Here is a 21,336-nt window from a genome sequence, read left to right as displayed (position 1 = left end):
TAACGACCTTCTAAACTGAAATTACATTAGCCAGAAGCACCTTCTAAATAATTTTCACCTTTGTAGACCTCAAACCGGAACTCAGAAATCTGGATAAGTGATGCCTGAGCACTTTCCATTCAGAAAGCTGTCGGGAAAAAAGACAAATACATCTCAAGGGCCGCACAGAGCACTCAGCAGTGGGCTCATTATAAAACAAAGCTTGCTGCTGGTGGTCGGTGAGAGACAGAAGGTTTTAGCTCAGGACCTTTGTCTACCTGTAGCAAAGAAACAGCTTCCGTTTACAAAGCTCTGAGCTGCAAAAGCACACCCACGCAGGCTGCCGAGGGGCTCAGCGAGGAGGTCACTGCTCCCAGCTGCTCTCCTCTCCCTCTGTCAGGGGTCACCTATAATCACTCTGCAACCTCGTGCTGCCAAAATTACCTGGGCAGGCTTAAACGCACCGTGCGTTTTAACAACTCTCATTCAGCTGCAGGCAGAAAGCACCAGGTTTCTGAAGCACTGATGATGCTTCAGTTTTTTTCCATGGAGTTTAGAAAACATATTTTTTTAACTAGAAGATTGTTTTGTTGATGTTTGTACACTGCAGCTTTATTGAACATCTTCATCATTACCCTTTACTGGCAATATTCCTCTGATGGCTTAGAACTGGATGGCAGAACTACTCTTTATCCAATATCTTCCAATTCTATTGTTGTTTCTCTTTGCTAGAAAGCATATTTTGTGCTCCACAAAGAAGCAAGTGTGGTTTAATAAAGACTTATAAGATCTGGCAGAGATAATTTTGCTGATTTACTAAGGAGCTTAGGAAACTTTAAATCTAGAGGTAGATTTTTAAAACCTGCTGTAATTTTCCCCAGTTCTGTTGTTTGGACTGTGAAACATGACTAGGCAGTCTCTGTTTTTCATGTGAATAGGATGTAAAGAAAGTAAGCTGAAAGGAAAAATTAAAATGATCACTTCGTCTGCTGGGTAATCAGAAAAAAACTTCTCCTAAAGGAAGCACACTGCACTGGCAATCTAAATGATAACTTCTAATAGTTATGTTTTGAGAGAGGAAGATTTTTTAAAAAGAAAAGCCAGCAAGATTCTGCTCTGATTTATACTACTTTAAATCAGAAGAAATTACCTTTACTACAAATTCATTTCTGTGCAAGAAAGGGCAGGTACTGAACCTCTGACAGCTTGGTCTCCCTTTTGAAATAGAAACAAGCTCCAGGACTGAATCAATTTGTTAGGCTTCATAGAAACTAGCATACATATCGCTATATACCTCTATAAAGAAAGGAACTATATCCTTGCTTCAAAACAGCATCCCTTTAAAGGAGTTATTTCTGAAAGCCCTTACCTTTGAATCTATTTTTCAATCTCAAGCTTAATGCTTGAATCGCATGAACTTCATAGAAATGATATTTCCCCCATCTATCACAGATGAATTCTGTTTTGCTTCGCATTTGTGAGCAACATGCCTTTGAAATCTGTTTTCCTTTGAGCTGCTTTTACATGGGGAAAAAACTAACACTAGGAAACATCGGAGTGGGGTGACAAGTGGTAGGCATATTTGACACGTAAATGAATGCTCCCAGCCTGTTTACAGCAATGAGTAAAGACTGCTTTCTGGCTTAAAACAAAGTTTTCTGAGCAAGGAAGAGTGCCTGTAGAGAAAGAACCTGCAAAAAGGGTTTGTTCATAAGGGGCGACTGCGGCAAGGCAGTCTCTTTCTTCTCATGTACTTCCCATAGAATGGCCTAATTTCCCTAATATGCTACTCTGAAATGTACTAGCCAAGGTAGAAATTGAGGGAGGTTGTTCTCCAGGATTTCTTCTGAGCTTTGCTTTATAAGAAACACTTGTAATCCATGATTTTGTGAATTATTTCACATGGAAATAATTTCATGTATTAAAACATCAAAAAGAAGTCAAGTAGAGTAAGATAGTAAGATTCCAAGTGTAGCAAAATTATCCAGCCCCCCACCCCCAAACCACACAATATCTTTCCTCTGTCTATTTGTCTCTTCAGGAGCTTTTAACTCTGCAGGAACTTGCACAGCAGAAATAAATTCCACCTTCACAAACTCTCTCCTGTCTGACACACTGACATGGGTGCAAGGAGCCCTTTTGGGAAGCTCTGGTTTGTGTCCATTTTAGGACATTTCTTCCCTGGAACTGTGTGGAACTTTCCTGGAACTTCCTCTTTACACAGCATCACACTTGAAGCACTTGTCCTCCTTTTTTCCAAATGCCAGCCTGGAAAACGCTGCTGTGCCTCCAAGCCTGACTGTTCCTGCTGAACGGCTCTGTCAGTGACAGAGACGGCCCGAGCCAAGCCTGGCCTCCCCCACACCCCATCCCTGCCTCAAACCCAGCCTAGAGTGTGGCTCTGCCGCTCCAGCAAGGCCACCAGATCTCACAAATGCCAGGGGAGAAGTTAATGTTGCCCTGGGCACAGAGCTGAGATCACTAGCAGGCGCAGTGACTCAGTCATGTGAGGAATGTATCAAATGAAGTTAATGGTATGCCCTTTTAAATGCGGCTGGGGAAACCATTCGAAGTCCCAGAGCCACAGTCTGTGGAGCATGCTGAAAAGTGCTTGACCACACAAAGCTCTGTAGCAGTGCAGCTAAAAAGCCTGCATTAAAAGAAAGCAATCAAGCCATAAACCACAAATCACATTTTCCTAATTGCTTTTCTTACATAGCCAATTGCTGTAGATGTCTCAGGAACATTATGCATTTGTGAACAAGAGATGAGTGTCTCAGATAATATCTCTCTTTAAATGAGGTGTACTGAAATGTGCTGTAAAGAAGGAGTCCCTGTGCCAGCAAAGGGCTCCTGGAATACACCAGGAGCTATTGCTGTTAATAACTAACCAAGAATCCCGAAGTTATGAAACACTGCCTGAGGTCAGGCAGATATAGGAGTTCACAGCTGCCTCTACCTATTTTGGCTAAACTAATTTAACTTTTGTATCCTAAATCCATATGTTTGATGTAAATGAGGGGGGTGGGGAAGGAAAAGATGAATCAAATAACGTCCTTTGGCACTTGGTTATAGGAGTTAGGATTTTTAACTCTGGGCAATTTTTACAGATCAGAAACCTACTGAAGTGTACTATGACATTAAAGTTTGATTAGGGCTTGCTTGAGATGCATTGCCTAAATCCCACATTATGATCTGTTCTGTGAAGAGCAGTGCCCTGAGTTTGTGTAAGCAATAGCAATGGGGTTACACTACATGGCATTCTCTGTGCGAGCTCTTCCAGAACAGCAAGGTATTTTATAAAAACAAGTGACATAGAAATGAACCACAAAGCGAATGTGGCACATTATCTCCTATGATTTTTAGCTCCAAGTCAGCTGCTGTTTTGAGCCTCTCTCTTTACTGTCCCATTCCTACTCTCCCAGCTCACATTTTTCACAAGATTAAGGAAACCTCATCATCACCTCAAAACCAATGTTGGCCGGGCTTCCCCAGTTGCACAGTGGGGATGAGAGAGATGGTCACTTCTAGGTCATGCTAATAGATTATTTACAATTCTGAAACTTCTTCACTCAAGTACCACCAGGGATGCATACTTTCAAGGTTCTGTACTTTCCTTTCCTGAAAGTTCATGAAATGCACAGCTACAGAAAGCATAGTCATGTCATTCAGAGTTAGCTTTCCTGTAGCTGTAAGGGCCAGAATTTTTTTAAGTACCATTTAAGCGATGTTTGTTTGAATCTGCACAGAAGCAGCAGTGACTCAGCAGCATGAATTCTCCAAAGCCTTGTTATTTTGATTGGAATGGCAAATTTATATTAAGCACATAGGTTGACTATTGGGAATGGATGCGGTGAGACAAACAGACAAGAGATTCAGACATGTAGCTAAGGGACAGGGAAATGTGGAAAGAGAAGGAGCAGAAGAAATGGAATTGGAGGGACAGAAAAGGCTAGCAAGGGTTGTTGATCACAGTGGCTCAGAGCCTGGAAGTATGAATATTTAATGTCACTTGTGTCAGAATCAGGATACACTGTAATGTACATGTGTGGAGTATTTGCCACCAGGTGTGGGACCAAGCTTCAAACACCTGCTGCAAATTAGGAGCCAGGTCTTCCTCATTCCCAGTGAATGGATGCTCTAATCTTTCCATATAAAGTTGGCCAAGGAAGAACATCTTTCTCCACCTGTCCCAGCTTTTGTGTGGAGCTTTATGTGGTAGGTCTATTGAGAAAATTGTGTCCAGAAACTTCAGTATGCCGAATATCTACCCTGTTAATCCCAATAATACATAGTTCCAAGCTACTCTGCATATTAATACTCCATACTTAGCCTCCATACAGATGATTTTAAATATGCACCCCACAGCAGAAGTGTAAAAGCTAGGGAACTGCACTGGGGGAAAATTAGGAACAGAGACAATCTTGGATGCTGCTGCTTCAAGCAGCAGTTAGGCATCGATATCTTTTGTATACATAGACACAAGTGAATGCAGAAAGGTTATATTTTATCCTTGATTTCTTTGCCAGCCTCCTACTGCTAATGGAGTGCATCTTGCTGTGGGAAGCATCCATCCTAAATTTATACCCAGTGTATTTCTTGAGAATCATTTTTTGTTCCTCATACCCAAACTCAGATGGGCATTTGGCACAATGCAATGTATCTTTTCTGCTTGAAATATTATTCATGATTTATCATTTTTCCTGGAGCATCTGACATGAGAGGAACATTCTATGTGTTCCTTTCAAACTGCTCATCCCACTCACTGATGTTAGTTCTTGCTCCTGATCTCAGCCCAATAATCACACGCCTCCAGCAGCTATTTACGTTTTCCTTTTCCTCCTTTCCCCTCTTCTGTTTTTTTTTTTTTTTACTTTTAGAAAGGACACTGGGAACTCTCCTTCTTTTTTCTTTTTGCCACAAGTTATACAACCCAGTGTATACCCAGCCTAAAACAAAAGGCGCAAGAAAATGTAACCTTATCCCACCAAAATTTCAATACACTTCAAAGACATATGTGGTCTGTTGCTGTTGTTCTAAAATTATTCTTCAAGTTTATTCACAGGGGTAACTTCTGTCCCACTTAACCAAGCTTATGGTGCCACATCAATAAGAAGCTGGAGCCTTGCAGTGTAACAAACACACAAATCTACAACTTACAAACACAGAGCAGATAGTTTTTCACACACTATAGTAATATTCAGCTGTACAAAGCTATTTGCCAGAAGTCACAAAGTACATCCATTCCAGGTCAGAAATGGAAGGTGGGTGTCCTGGCTTCCACTTTTATTGCGCTATGCACCAGATTTTATTGCTTCCCAAAAAGCAAAATGGCTCTAATGGAAGCAATTCTCTTGCATGTAGTTCTTCAGGGAGCCATGCAAGAGACACAGGAGAAACAACTTAGGAATATTATAGTTGTCATGAAATCCTTTTTTATCAGTTCCTAGGGAAGAATTTTCATACATGAGTGCCTTCAGTTCTGCATTTAGAATCCAAATCAGCACTGAAATATTTACATGCTTCTCTTTTACATGCTTGATAGCAGTGTCCAAAAGCAGGATTTCAGCATCCTAGTCAGGCAAGCACATATTAAACTGGGCTTAAAATTCTGTGACTTTCCTCTCTCCATGCATCACAGAAAACTTGACTTCTGAACACAAGTACACTTCTAAAATTTTCCCACTTCACCATGTGTATTAAAATAGAAGACATACATATAGAAATAACTACTCAGTGGGTACTATGTAGCTTATTATGTGAATCTGCATACTCTCTCTAATTAAACCAAAATATTTAAAGCTCTGTCTTACCAAGGTCTGAGTGCTCTGAAACCATTTCAATGAGATTGCTGTTCTAAAGTTTGGCAGGTTAAGCTACTAATGGATTTTACTAACACTCACCTTTGCTGTCTGTGAAGTTCCGTATACTAAGAATGTCATTAAGGTCCTGATAGTGGTTCTGCTTAATGTATGTTGTTTTCTCAGGAGTGTCCTGAAGTTGCATTGTGACCTCTTCCAAGTCTTTGTCCAGCTGCAAAACAAAGAGAGTACAAATCCTTCAAAATTCAAGAGTCCTTGCTTCAGGTATGTGCACTGAGGCGTAGCTTTCTATAATTAGACTGGAAGGCAGGTGGTAATGCAATTACTACACTGTGGCAAATACAGTCTTCTCATAGCACTACTACACTACCTCTAAAAATAATGCTACAAGTAACAAATTTTGTTCAACTGTGGTGTTGCACACAGGGCATAGGAGAGAAATAAGCTTTAGTAGTTGACAGTAGAAGCAATTCAGGTGTACTGACAAATGAGAAAGATATGAGCATTAGAAAGCCCAGTCTGAAAACCTCTCAACTATCTATTATCTATATGTAAAATTGTGGCATACATAGCTGTAACCACTTCATCCATCAAATTATCGAACGCACAGCAGGATATAAGGGAACTATGGCACGTCCAGTCATGTGAGTGACTGCAGTCAACTCTACCAAGAATGCTTTACTTTTAGCACTGAGCAGAGCACAGAGTGCTCTCCTCAAGGGGTAACTTGTTCTACAAGTTGTCTATAGCCCCAATTGAAAATTACAGGAAACAAGCTTCATAACCCTCTTTGTGAACAGTTGTGCAGGATGTGGTGCCAGAGTATGTCCCACTCACTACCAGCTTAACCGAATTTTTAAAGTGCTGAATTAACTTTATGTTGCTCCTTATGGAACTGGGGCATAGCAACTCAAACTAGATGAGACAGAGATGTAGCTGCTTGCCATGGTAAGGCATGTTCCAAATCCCCTTGACAATGAAACGGATTTGGGCCTACTGGTTCTGGGAATTTAATCTATTTAAGCAAAGTCCAAAAGAAATAGGCAGGGCCCTGCGAGCACTAATGTGGCTGCTCTGACTAGCCTTACCTCTGCTCACCATCATGAACCTTGCGAAGCACAGGCTGAGATCTTGTGTTAGGAGGCTTAGTAGAAAAAACTACAGTAGAGTACAGGAACAGAGATAGCCAGCAGGGCCTTCATTAAAAATGTCAAGGCTCTCACATGAAAGGGCCAAAGCTGGCAAAGCTGAACTAAATTTCTTTAACAAGGCAGAGATAACTTTTACTTTTGGACTCTCTGGTAGCCTGAGTAAATACCTTTTAGTTACCTAGGCAATTGTCATTACTTAAGATCTGGACAAAGAAATAACTGTTGCAGTAAAATACTTTTTCTTCAAGGTATAAGAATACAGACTGGACAAGAACAGGTTAATTTCTTTAAGATATGATCAGTGATGGTTATCTTGTCTCAAAAATTGTTCAAGACTGGTTTGTCATTGTTTCAGGTCTACTGAGCAAGGATGGACATAACTATAACTGTACCTGCTATAGCTCTGATGGAATTCATGTCCTCCAAGTACTCAGCCTTTCCCTCAGTAGGTACTGAAGAAACTTCACCACCTTTGTGCCAAAAGGGTCAGCTCACACTTTCATAAAAGTCTTTTTCTACCTTAAGAAAATACGTAATTCTGTTTCCTGGAAGATGTAAAAATCTGTCTAGCAAGTTTTGGAGCAAACTCTCAAAGAGGCTGAGAAATAACAGCAAAAGCAGTCTCAGAACTCAGCCATAAACAGGAACAAAGACAGCCCTTAAGAGCCCCTGGGGCTGCGGATCGCTCTTATGCTTGTTTGTAAAGGTTACACTTCTGGAGCTGTGGAGCTCAGCATGTCCATGTGAAACAAGAGGGCAATTGGCCTGTCACAAAAAAATAGGGCAAGTTTCATTTTGCTAAGGCACATTTTCATTTTATCACACCTGCTACACATTTGCTGTACTAGTTAGCAAACCATATAAATTGTCTCTTTCCTATTATTACTATGGGGAAAGTTAACTTTTTTCTCTAAATAGTAGTCAGCATTAAGGAGATTGCATAATTGCAACAAAAAACAATGAAAAATAAAGTGCCTAGGCAGTACATGCAGTAAAAAATACCTCTGTAATTTTCATTCTCAAGCGGTGATTCTCTGACTGCAATCCTTCTAGTCGAGATGTGCTGGCCTGATTGACGCTGGTGACTGATGTTGATGTTTTTGAATCTTCTTTCTTTTGATTTTGAGTGAACTGAAACCGTCTGTTCTGTGTGGCTGCATCTGGATTTGTTCGCAGTGTGATGAGCTGAAAGGTTGAAAAGCCTTAAGAAATCCTGTTTTATTTTTGCAGCTATTTATTTTGTATCTCAAAATACTGAAAGGCAAACCAAGAGCTCCTTTTTGACTTTCAAGTATAAAACTCTGGAAAGTGAGCTCTGCTTGCCATGTGCACTACTTGAGATGATTTCTGAATAACTTTATAGAATAGGTTGAATGAAAATGATTATGAGAAGGGAAGTGTTAAAAAAATTAGGAAAAAAACTCATTCAAAATATATTTATCTGTATTTTAAATATATTAAAATATATTTTAATATTCTATAAAATGTATTTTTCTCCTTCACTGACATGTTTATACTTTAAAAGAATATGTTCCTTCTTCAAGAAAAAAACAATCCACCAACCCCTTCCCTTCCCAAGTACAGTTCCATCTGAAATTTCTCCTTTCCTACTGTTACAAATAACACTCAAGCAGAGAGAGACATGAAGCAGGAGTATTAACAGAGAGAACTCATGGGAGATTGCACTCTGGAGATAACAGAAACTTAATTAGTTTTTAGTGACCCAAAATAAACCAAATCTGTTCAAACAAATTAAATAAGCCAGTTAAAAAAAAAGTTAACCTTAAACATATTTAATTTAAGCAAATGTAAGTAAAATTTAACACTCGGTGACAATGTGAAAATATCACCTCGACATGAGGAGAGAAAGCTACTGCTGTTTGGCAAGGGGGAGAGAGATTCTCAGATTACTCTGGAGAATACAAAATTTATGTTACTTGCCAAGCAGCATACATATATATTTGTATACAGACAAAGCTGAAGGAGCTCCCTGCCCTGAGAGGATAGACATGGAATCATAAATCCAGAGGTGTTGAATTATCTGAAAAGAGAGAACAGGCAATCATTCTGTATGTACAGCTCACCCAGATTTTGTGGTATAACTGCATTTCGGAATTGATTCCTCTTGTTTTAAAGAGCATGGCATTGTTCTGCAGCTCTGGTGGCATGAAGTAAGGCCCTACCTTCTAATTGAGAGAGGTATGACTGCTTAGACTCTGAAGAATGTGGTCCCTGGCATGTATTTACAGACCAAGGCTGCAGATTGGGATGATGCTTGCAGATAATATACTTAATTTTTCAGGTGGTAAAGTAGATGGAGAAGGCTAAGGTGCTCTGTGTCTTCTTCACCTTAGTCTTTTCTGGTAAAACTTGCCCTCAGAAATTCCACACCTCAAAAGTAATTGAATACATCAAGTTCAGCCAGCCTGATAAATTGTATGCCTGAGGATTAAGGGAACTGGTCCATGTCATCATGAGGCCACTCTCAGTCTTTTGGAAGATGATGTTGATTTGGAGCAGTTTTTGAGGATTGGAAGAAAGGAAAGTCACAGCTGTGCTCAGGAGATGTGAGAGAAGAATTTGGGGAAATGCCTCCTTGCCACCTTCACCTGAAAGAAAATGCTGCCTGACCAACCTGACTTACAGCTTTCTTCAGTGAGATGTCTGGGCTGGTTGATGAGAGTAGAGAGTTATTTTTCTTGACTTAAGCAAAGATTTAACACTGTCTCCCAGAGCATCCTCATGGTTAAACTGACAAAATAGTGATTGGACAAGAGGCCACTGAAGTGGATTCAAATTAGGCTGAACTGACAGGCTCAGAGGATTGCGGTAGCCAGTCACTAGTGCTGTTCCTCAGTCTGGAAGGAAATGGGTCTGGGCCAACAAGAATCTCCTGAAGCTAGGCAAAGGGAAATACTAAGTCCTGCTCTTGAGGAGAAATAAACCCCAAGCACCTACCCAAACAGCATGAGGGGTGTTTGCCTGGAAAGTAGTTTTCCAGTAAAGGCAATGGGAATTGTGGTGGAACATAAGCCAACACTACCCTGGGCCAATGGAGGTGATCCTTCCTTTGTACTCGGCCTGGCAAGAGCACACCTGGGATGTTGTGTCCAAGTTTGGAGTCCCCAGAGCAAGAGAGAGATAGGTGTAGTAAAGAAAGCCCAGAGAAGGGCCACAAAGGTGCTGAAGATGATCACAGCCCTTAGGATAGAAGTAGAGACTGATTATTTAGCCTTGAGATGGAAGACATTGGGGGGTGACATTATTCATGTGTATCCAATATATGATGGAAGAGAGTAAGGAGGATGCAGCCAGACTCTTCTCAATGATGTCCAGTGAAAGGGAGGGGGACACAAGCTGAAAAACCAGAATTTTCACTTAAACATCAGAAAAACTTTTCCTATTGTGAGTGTGGTCAAATGCTGGTAGAGATACTCAGAGGGGTTGGGAAGTATTCCTCTGGAGATAACCAAGAGCCAACTGCTTAAGGCCCTGGGTATCTTGCTGTAGCTGAGCCTTCTCAGAAGGAAGTGTCTTCAGTCTCACAATTCCTTGTTTCAAATTAGGCTGGTTGTAATGACTGCTGTGTCTAAGTCCCAGACAAAAAAACTACATGAAAATAAAGTTAAAGGTGAAAAATGTTAATTACAAAGCTTCTGAAAGCAGCAGGCCGAAGTGTTAAAAGTTCTGCAATTTGATGTGGTCTAAGTTCAAACTGAATATAAGATAGAAGTACTGCCTCTGAATCATCTTCACCTGGGATTTTACAGCTAAAGATTGCATGTTTTGAAACAGGGACATGCTGTAATGAATTCATTCACATGGTGTGGATTAGATTGAAAAGTCCATGAGAAATATTGTTGGCTCATGCGGTACAAAGAATGGGGTTAGATGAGCTTTTAAATTTTTTTTTTCTGACCATAAAGTCAGTGGAGCTTATATCTTGCTGTCTTACATCTGTGCAGTTTCAATTTTCACAAACGGTCAACGTTGAGTATCCACAGAGCCAGTTCCAAATAGGCATCAAATGCTACCAACACAGAAGATGAATGTTTTAATCCCTAGAATTGGTTTTGCCTTGCTGCTCTGAAGGAAACTGGATAAGAATTAGTGTGTTAATGCCATTGCAGCCAGAAATGGTATGCAATTGCTGGGTGACTACAAGTGAGCCCAGTGTTCTGTCTCAAAATGGATGGAGTAGAAAAAATGAAAGGACATGGAAGCTTCATAAATATGGATAAGCTTGTGACAATTACTTCATGAAGAGACAATGCATATTAGGATTTCTTCTTTTAAAGAAGTGAAGAATATGCTGAAAAGTACTATAGATATCTTGGTCCTTAAAAAGGTAATTAGACATAGCTGTTAATTTCTAGCAGGAAAAATACGTATAATACATGTTTGAATTCTGCAGATAACTTCTACAAGATATGCTTGATTGTGGAAATCTACAATAGTTGTAACAATATTTGGAAAGTTTTTGATCAGATAACAAGAATGTCTGCAGTTAATGCAGTATAACGATGCAGTATAATGCTATCAACATTTGTACCTTTAAACCGAAAGGGTAATGAACATTTTTTCCCCTGATCTGTCTCACTCTGCTATGGGATTTTCCTCATGTTTTTTTCTAGGGCACTTGCTACTGAACAAAATAGCAGTGGACGAAATGGACATTTAACTGGAGAAGTATAGTAATTGCCGTGTTATAAGTAAATAAGATTAGTAGAGCTGACAAGAAGGAAGGGGAAAATGTCATGTTTCATTCCCTAGTGTGTCTACATCATTGAGTAGTTGCCTATTCAGATTCATAAAAAAGCTGTGGAGTAAAATTGAATTTCAGCACTGTTGACCCAGGAGACTGCTGAAGAGTAGTTAAAAGGAATGCACTTTACTCGGTATAGCAGAGAAGTAGTGGCACTCACCTGGCTCAGAACCACATTACTGCTTGCATCTGTCTGGTCAGTTTAATAAATGAGAAAGTGCAGTCGTCCAGGTCTTCATTATCATCCCCTGTGCCTGATGAGCAACAGGCTTTAGTATTCACCAACAATCCTCCTGTGTCACTAAGATTGTACTAATTTACGACACACTTGATTAAGGGGAGAGATTTGGTGCCTGTCTCACACTGACATCTTACCTACATGTACAAACTAGGTAGTGCTGGATATAATTGTCTGTGGGGTCCAGACAAGCTATTGTGCAACCTGTGCTGGAGCAGGCTGAGGGGAGAGTGCTTGCCAGCCATCCTGCTGTGACTGTGGCACAGCACGGCGAGAGGCGATGTAGGACAATATATATGAGTGCTAGAAGAACTCTCCAGCTGTGAAAGCACTCACATGGGCATTGAAAGTGCTGCATTCCAGCCCCTGCTTCAACATCTTTCTTTTGTACCTTATCCAGTGATGAATTTTATTGCTAAATAGCTAAGCATTTGGAAACCTGACACTATGTGAAAAGAATTTAAGTACTTCATGCTAGGAGGCTATGGTTCATGTTTGTATTTTGAGTAAAAAAGAACTGAGAGGAAAAATGAGGGTAGGGTAATTGGGGTTTAGAAGAAGATCAGAGGAAGGGGTTAAAAAAGGAATCAGAAAAGTCATTTCAGAGCCTGTGACAAGAGAAGAGAAGAGAAGGATGGGCAAAGGAGCATGAAAGCAAAGGGGCAAAGAGCATGGACAGCATTAATGATTCTCTTTGAAGAGAGTTCTGACATTCTGTAGAGGTATTTTTGGCACCAGAGTTTTAATATGCATTTTCATAGAGCTTACCCACTTAAATCTAGAGTGTTTCAAAGTACACTCTATTGCTGTGTTTGTGAATGTTCCCTCAATTTAGAACAAAGTTGTGATTCTTCCCTAAGATACAGAACAAAAATATGACTATACATGTCTGTATGGCTTTTTAATATTTGAGAAATGAATTGCAGAACTTGTAAAAACATCCTGTTTAGTCAGTCCTGGAGAACAAATTACTTTTCTTTTGTTTGCAGATCATAAATCAGCTTCTGTTGCTAGTCTGTGCCTCTAATTTCTTTCAGTGATTGTGCTTTGAGATAAGTTCATCAGCTTGTTTCTTTTGCACACACAGTTCTTGGCCCCCCAGTAGATGAGATGCCCCTAAGCACCAGAATCTACTGACTAAAATTTGCTCAATACATTGATTGAATATGGTCCAATAAAGAGCCACAAACTTCTTATAAATACTCACTTGAAAAATCTAAAAACAGATTTGAGAGGCAAAAAGACCTACATTTTGCCTTGCAAATGTTTCAGACATCCAACTGCATATGCATCTAATTTGGGGTAATAAGCTATGTTTACACAAGCCACTTAAAATGAACACAATTGAACATTTTACTTCAAAACATCAAATGCATTCCCTAGTACTTGAGGCTTTGCTAAAGTAAGTTTATGTAAAAATCAGTTTTCCCTTCATTCAAGATCTGTCTTATTCATGTCTAAAGCCTAACTCTACAAGGGAACTGATTAAGTTCCACCCTTCTGCAGGTAAGTATCTTCTCGATTCTTCCAACAAGGCACAATGAACCTGTCCTCAGAGCCCAAAAGAGCAAAAGGAAATGAAAGCACGTGCCTCCCAGTCTGTGCTTCACTTAGTCCTTTAATATACCCATTAACAAATATAACTTCAGTGTCAGCATTTGCAGCATACATACAGTTTTCCTCTGAGGTGCTGACAAAGCCTATTGTACCACCATAAACAAATACTTAGAGATTTAAATGCAATTTATCTCATATCATGCTACTGAACTAAAAAAGATCTCACTATTTTGTAGGTATAGAAACAGAGATCTTGATTATCTTGCTTAGGGTATGTAAGAATCTTAGAATATCCTGGGAAGGGACCCATTGGGATCATTGAAGTCCAGCTCCTGGCCCTGCGCAGGAACACCCCAAGAGTCACACAGAGTGCCTGAGAGCATTGTCCAAATGCTTCTTGAATTCTGTCAGGCTGGTGCTGTGACCACTTCCCTGGGTATCCCTTTCCAGTGCCCAACTACCCTCTGGGTGAAGAACCTTTTCCTAGTATCCAACCTAAAACTCCCCAGGGACAGCATTATGCCATTCCTTTGGTAGCTGTAAATGGTCACCAAAGAGAAGAGAGAAAAGACAAAATGTGGCAGAGTAGACAACAGGACCTGTTCCCCCTGAATCTCCACTTATATTCCCACTCTTTCCAAAAATTTCCTGAAAGCTGGAAAGAGAGACTATTCCATTGAAACTACAGAAAACAACTTTTGTTTCCCCAGTCACAATTTCAGTAAAAATATAGAAATTAGAAGCTGATGTATTCACACTTTCTCCAAAATGTCATGAAGATTTGTTTCTCCTTCAGGGTCCGGAGACAAGAGTTTATAGATGGGCTTGGTCAAGAATTCATACATATCTCCTGAACTTGAAAAGGTAATAAACACCTACATATTACATCATAATTACAAAACAGCAGGAAAAAAAATCCATATTCATGCAAAACAAATTCACCTACCTTAGGTACAAACACAAGGCAGAGAGTAATGGTGCTGCAGAATATTATGACTAAAGCAACGATGCAGAACTGCACATTGGGTTGGTCCCGAGTAAGGAATGAAACAGCAGCACCAATAATGCACATGATCCCCACGTTGTACACACTCATTCCGATATACTTGCTGTCATTCAAAGCAGGAATGCTGACATTCCGTGTCTCCCAGGCGAGGAAACACCCGAATAACTGAAATGGTAAAAGAAGGAGAAAACATGATAATTATAAGAGGAATTGGCTGTCATCCAGAAAAAGCACTAGTTTAAAACAGATGTGTTTTCCAACTTGACAACTATGGGTTATATTACAATTCAGAGATATACACCTACCTTTTGCTTAATATCTAATTACCTGTGGGATTTGTTTTGCTCACTAGGACAGATTCCCACTCTAACAAGAAAAATGTGAAACTTAAAATTAGTCCTGATTGAAACAAATTTCTCTAAATGGTATGGTTATCTTTATTTTATATTTTTAATAATTTTAAAGACAGTCCTTCTGTTTCTTTTCAAGGATTCCAGTAAAGATATAATGTGCATTGTTCTTTTAGCTATTTTTAGCAGCTGTTCTCAATATACTCTTATCAATCCAGCCATTCATTACATGATTATCACCTACATTAATAAGCAGCAGTGCCAAGATGTGTCCCATGAGAGATAAATATACAATGCAGAAAGTGTCACCCGAGTTGTTCAGATTACAATTATAATGTCTTTTATTATAGTGGGAGTTGGTAATGGCCTTTCAATTGCAGTTGTCTAATGATTTCTGGCATGAAACATTCTTGTGGCAATTTTTTGTTTGCTTTTTTCCTTCGGAGTATTTTTAAGCTTTAGCCCCTTTGTTATTTGCAAGATGCTTTTGCAATTCAGCAGGGGAAAGCCTTTAGTGGAAGGAAGCCATCTCCATCCCTCGAAATTTAATTAGATTTTTCTGCAACGTGAACTGCTGCAAACAATTATTTTCTTCCTCTTGCATTCCTCAGAGAAGTCCTGGCAATGCAGTAAAACCCTAAACGAACTCAAGATGTTGTAAATAGGTAACCCAGCCTACAGTCTAGGCAAAGCCCCGTAGGATTGTATGGTGCCTTGGGAAGCATGACAGAGAGCAGATGGTATTGGATGAAAGGAAAAGACAGAGAGAAGAACTATCACTAAGGTCCAAGGCATGGTTTCTATGTTTTCTAGCTTTTTTTCTGATCACAGTGCAGGGACAGACAAGAAGGAGAAAGAGCAAAGGTGCATTCCCATTGACCTTAGTAGCCTTCCTCCCAGACCATCACATTTGTCCACTGCCATATCATGAAGATAATGTTCTCTTTCATATAACTTCAATTTATGTGCAATCCAGGAAATTGGAGGTCAATGATGATGCCATTTGGGGGATTAATTGCAGTTGTCTAGTATAATTTACCTTCTATTTTTCTGTTTTTTTTTTTCCTATGGCAAATAACCTGGACTAGAAGAACAGTGCTGCCAGACAAACAAAAGAGAGCAGGCAAGTGACAGAGTGATGTTTGTTCTACAGACTTGGGTTTCAACTGTAGTAACACCTGGACACCAGTAACTGCAAATTTCCTTGATTATTTGCTTAGTTTTTATCTCAAATAACAATGGCAACAAAGCCAACCACTTGTGATTCAGCTATTTTGCACTCCCACAGGCACTTGCAGGCTGCAGCCACCTACCCACTCACCCAGGCACTTCCAATCAGGACTTGCTGCTGAACTGCCAGCCCTGCCCTCCCTGAGCTTGTCTGCTGGCTTATTTCATTCTCTTGCCTGCAGCACATGTCACCCTGCCACATGTTCATGGGCAGCGCTGGCTGGGAGGCTTTGGCAGATTAGGCATCTACTCTCAGCCCATGGAGTGTGGCAGGCTGCAGGGGCTGCCCAGTCCAGGCATGGGATGTGGAATCACTTGCTCACCCACTTTCCAGTACTGCCATCACTGCTGCAATCCCTGTCAAGATACACTGACACAGGTGGCCCTTCCCAGCAACAGCAGCAGTAGTTGCCCTGGCAATCCTTACCCAAGTCCTTTTCAGCAACATTCCCACCTTATTTCTCTACACACTACTTCAGGAGATGGTCCTCTCCTAGGGCACTCCATTGCCTCATTGTTGGAGTCCTGCCTCTTCAGTTTAATCCATCTCCTTTAGTAGGACTAGAGCCCACACCTCACTCTGGCCCATTGCCTCTTCTCCTCACCTTCCCAGCAGCCTAAGATTTGCAGGAAGAGCAGTAGTGGCTGCTGCAGGCAGAGCACAGCAAGGGGATGCTCTTAAGGGGTCTGTAGACAGCTACCTGGGTCAGCAAGGGGTCTTGGCCATTCAGGGAGGGCAGCCGAGGTGTGTGAGCCCATTATCAGGCTTTGTGCCAGAGCAACAGCTCATCCTCTGATACATTTTCAGAGCCCTTCTGCTAAACAAGGCAGTACCTCCAATAGGGAAGGGTGCAGGCAGCACTCCTTTGCTGTTGGGTCTGGCATGTGCACAGGCAGAGCAGGAATGTACAGACTCCATTACAGGCTCAGCAGAAGCAAATTGTCACTATATTCACCTGGATGTGTTGGGGGGACATACAGTGGTGGTACCTTTTTTTAGGGTACACACCTGTTCCTTCCAGACACCCCATCATCTCAGGGGTTGCCTGTTGTCCACTCCCTGCACTCTTGGTGCTGCACAGCTCAGTTCTGTTGAAAATTTACATTTTGCCAGCCCATGAACTGACAAACAGGCTGGTCTAGGCCTGTTTTGAGGGGTAGAAGGAATCCTTGTCTGTATTTCTGCATCGCATTTTTAAAGGCATGAGACCCTGATTAACGACGGAGAAGATTTCTATCTTCTCCGACTATGATTAATTATTAATGAGATTTTTAGGGCTGTAGGTCATCCCTCACTCTCGTCCACTTCCCCCAGTATGAACAGATTCCATTCCAAAAGAATTATTCTGGGAATACAGCCAACATACTTACATGAGCACTTATTACAAATAATGGGGATGAATTTATAGCTGAGGTGGTTATAAAATGATCTAAAATATCAATTATAATGGAAAAAAGATCGTTTGGAGTGTTGTGGTGGTTACGGTTTGGCCCATTCTCATTTATAATTGAGAACAGCATGGGAAACTGTTAAATATCTTTCAGATGAAAGGATGATATGTACTTATTTATACAATAACTAAAGAAAGGGAGAGATTCTTGCAGCAAGTGGGTTTCCCCAGAATTAAGCACTGTAAATCTGAGAGCATTTTTTTAAATTTTTGTTAGCATTTGGGGTAAAATGCTTGCCTCAGGAAGAGAGATCTCCTTTTCTAGAAGTCACAGCTCATCTCTGAGACTCAAACATGGATAAAAGCTGAGAGTTTTCTGCATCCTGCTGCCAGTGCAGTGGTGATTGCAGAGGTGCTCCTTGTTTGCCTGGTACAGATGCCTGCAGGGCTCCATGGGGTTGGTAAGGTTTCTCCTCTGAGATAAAGACTTCCTGAGGGAACACGATGCTTTGGTTTCCCTCCATCTGCCCTTCTTATTTTCCTCCTTCCTGAGGCTCAGACAATATGCACACATGAAAGATTCAGTTTTATGACAGTAAAAATTCTGTAAATCCCTTGGTAAAATCCTGTAAAATGTCTCAGTTGAGGAATGGGGTGCAGATATTGCTAGTGAAGGGTCCAGATTTCTGTGATTCCTTGACAACTTTCGAATATGAAACTTGGGAGCTACAGTTAAAAACACAGACTCATAGTACCTAGTTCAGCTCCTCTTTACTCCTGGTACCTAAACTTTAAACATTCATCTTCCCCAGATAAGAAAATTACATTTCAAATTATGCTTGGGGGCCCCTAATTCTGGAGACTGCTGTGGAATTTAAGGACTATTTGATATTTACGACTGCCTGCCGGGATTTGCAATGCAGCTGTCTTTCCTCCTCCAGGGCTCAAACTGGTAAAGGGTTCTCAGACTGTCTACTGGCTTGGGCCCCACACAGAATACAGCAGCAGCCATCTTCATTCAAGACATTGATGCTGGTGATGACCATTGTGTAGCTTCATGTTTGGAGGACACGGCACAATTCTAAGTTTTGCCTGAGATATGCTCCCTAACCCCAGAGCATAGTCTGGCTCCAGAAGGAGCACCTGAACTTCTTTCAGAGCTGTCGAATTTTATGTAATGAGAAAGTGACTGTCTTAATTAATTGGGCACTTGCATGGGATGTTAGTTCTGATCTCTGCTGAGAATTTTGATTAACCAGTCTTTAGAGAAGGCATGCATGAATACGCATTGGGATGGAGGCAGGCAGCTCTTAGCAGTGCTAATGTGCTGGATTTGGAGAGGTGTAGGACACATCTGTCCCCACTGTTTTATACCAGCTCACTTAGGCAGCTCCTTGCTGGCAGTTACAATTCCCATCCCGAGGCTTCTGATGGACCCCACGCATCTCCAAATAACTCAGGGCTACATGTTCTCCTATAGGAAACAGTTGTATAAAATTTAAGGACACATCAGCCTACTATCAAGTCTAATGGACTAATTTTAGTCTTTTTTGGATCTCGACCAATGACACTGTGAATGCAGCTAGGAACTGCAGTATAGTTCCTACACTGTCAGTCATGAACGTAAAGCCTTCTTCAATTTTGGTGGTCTAATAAATACACACATCTTCTTGATGTATAAAGTGCCATAAAATATTGGTTTGGATTTTCTCAGAAGATATGGGCAGCTGTACAGGCAGGGTTGGTTTGTTTTGCGTTTTGTTTGAGGGCAGGCAGCTTCCATTTGACACTGATTTAGAGTGTCTTTGCAACTGTTGGTATGGTAGGTTTAGGCTGTGTTGTCAGTGCACCCAAAAAGGCTGTGAGAAAACCACTGCATACATTTGGGAAAAACAGTATCTGAAGACAACAGGATTGTATCACTGTGATTAAAGATAGAATAGTGGTCACTAGGAGAAATCTGTATTATCATGTTAGAAGCATAACAGGTGTATGGAGAATATAATACTTGTGTTTTCAGAGTTTTGCAGGCAAACTTTAATTTTAAAGAAACTTATACTGACCAAATTTTGATAGCTGTTTGTAGCTGAAGTATTGGAAAACATTTAACACTTTTTTTTAAAACTCTACCAGCTAGTTAATTTTAAATCTTGTTCATGAGAATTACTGCTAAACACAGTAACAATTTCTTAGATCCACAACATAAATAGATACAACGAAGTGCCTAATTTGCTATTGGATTGCACAGACTGTCACATGACAGGAAGGAAATTATTTATTCACCTCCATGGTACTGCCTTTAAACCATTTTTTATATGTTTCATTTCAAAGTCATGTCAGCTTAGGTTAGGAAAGAAAGATAAAGAAACTTAGGAAAGAAAGATAAAGAAACTTATACTGAAGATATCTGAGAAGAGCAAAGAAATACCAGAGGAAAAATCTCCAATCTTGTCAGAAGTAATGCTTGCCAATAACTAGGGAATATGGTTTTGGAAAGATTATATATTGGACCAGGCTGCAGCTTTGCAGCTAGTTGCTGTATTGTAGTAGCACTGACCCTGCTCACTTGTGGATTGTAGCCCTGCTCTGCCATATAAAAAAATAAAATGAAGCCTTTTCTTTAAAGATTTAACATTGGGAGATTTTAGTTTGTTTTGGTTTTGTTTTTTTCTAGCTAGATTAGTGTGAGATTTCCCCTCCTGGCCACCTTAAACCAAGGCAGTTCTGGACTCTGGCCTGTAAAGACCTTTCAGCCTGGAGTACCTGTGAAGCTTGACTTGTGTGTTGTTTACTCAGGTTCATTCATTAAATGCAGATCATCACAGACATAGGCACATTTTTATTTCAGTGAAATGGCTGCAGATATTTTTCAATGAGGTTTCTCAGAACTTAAAAAAAAAAAAAAAAAGGGATTTTTGGTTTTCATGTTTTCACTGGAGAATTGTGCAGTAAAAATACTGAGCAGCTTTCAGGAAGATGCATATAAAAGTGACCTTTTTTTTTTTTTAATTAGCAGTACAATAAGTAAGGTTAGAAAACTGAAAGACAAACTTTGCCCTTGTAGGTCTCTTACCTTCACAGTCAGTACAATCTGATGTTAAACCATTGCTCACTCCCCTGATCTGAGTCAGCTGTGTATTTAGTTCATTTTCACAGAGCTGCTCTGGAAGCTTAATATTTCTATTGAGCATTAGGACAAGAGTTAAATATTATTTTTAATTGCAAGATATGATATTCAGCTACTCAGCTGAAGGACTTTCTTCTTGGCAAAATCCTTTATTCCCAGTGCAGGACAGAAAGGCAGCGGTACAAAGCTACAAACACTAACAGGCATCCAGATTTCACTTTATACTCCAGCCTCCCAAATCAACAGGTCAATAAAATATTTTCCCCTCTTTCCATTGAGACTATATTTGACTTTTTTCCATGAAAATTCTGCTTAGTCATGAAACACATTCTAGTAACTAAGTTTAAACAAATACACAACGGGTCATTAGCAAATATCCATTTGGAATAGCGTTATATTGTCTCTGGCATAAGATTACCACAATCACAGCTCTGTAAAGAGGTGAAGCACCTCTGCTAAAAACCAGTGTGTGCTACAGTTTAAATCTATTTCTGCTGTGCAAAAATTGATGCCAAGAGACATGTAAGGGAATACTGCACTATTTGCAACATTTCAAAAATATATTTGAAGTTTCCTTATGGTCATATTAGGGAAAAATTTATCCAACAAAACCATATGGAAATGTGGTTTTGGATGCTAAAATACTGTCCATGTTTTATAAAAGATATAATAAATATCTGGTACCACTATAAACTACTTTCCCCCACTGCAAAACTTAAC

At 40.2% G+C, this 21,336-nt stretch overlaps 1 protein-coding gene across 2 annotated transcripts in view; it reads right to left on the bottom strand.

The window, feature by feature from the left end:
• The window catches only part of GABBR2 (gamma-aminobutyric acid type B receptor subunit 2), a 473,703-nt gene that overhangs the window by 12,763 nt on the left and 439,604 nt on the right, over positions 1-21,336 (bottom strand). For both annotated transcript variants that reach the window (XM_032119790.1, XM_032119799.1), the window contains exons 15-17: positions 14,459-14,683; positions 7,955-8,137; positions 5,883-6,012 (exon numbers count right to left, since the gene is read on the bottom strand). In XM_032119790.1, coding sequence (XP_031975681.1) covers positions 5,883-6,012; positions 7,955-8,137; positions 14,459-14,683 — 538 coding nt within the window. The remainder of the gene's footprint in view (positions 1-5,882; positions 6,013-7,954; positions 8,138-14,458; positions 14,684-21,336) is intronic.

This window comes from Corvus moneduloides, chromosome 1 (assembly GCF_009650955.1).
Source record: "Corvus moneduloides isolate bCorMon1 chromosome 1, bCorMon1.pri, whole genome shotgun sequence".
In the NCBI taxonomy this organism is placed as follows: Eukaryota; Metazoa; Chordata; class Aves; order Passeriformes; family Corvidae; genus Corvus; species Corvus moneduloides.
Note: the sequence above shows the minus strand (reverse complement) of the source record. Positions and strands in the feature narration are given on the sequence as shown.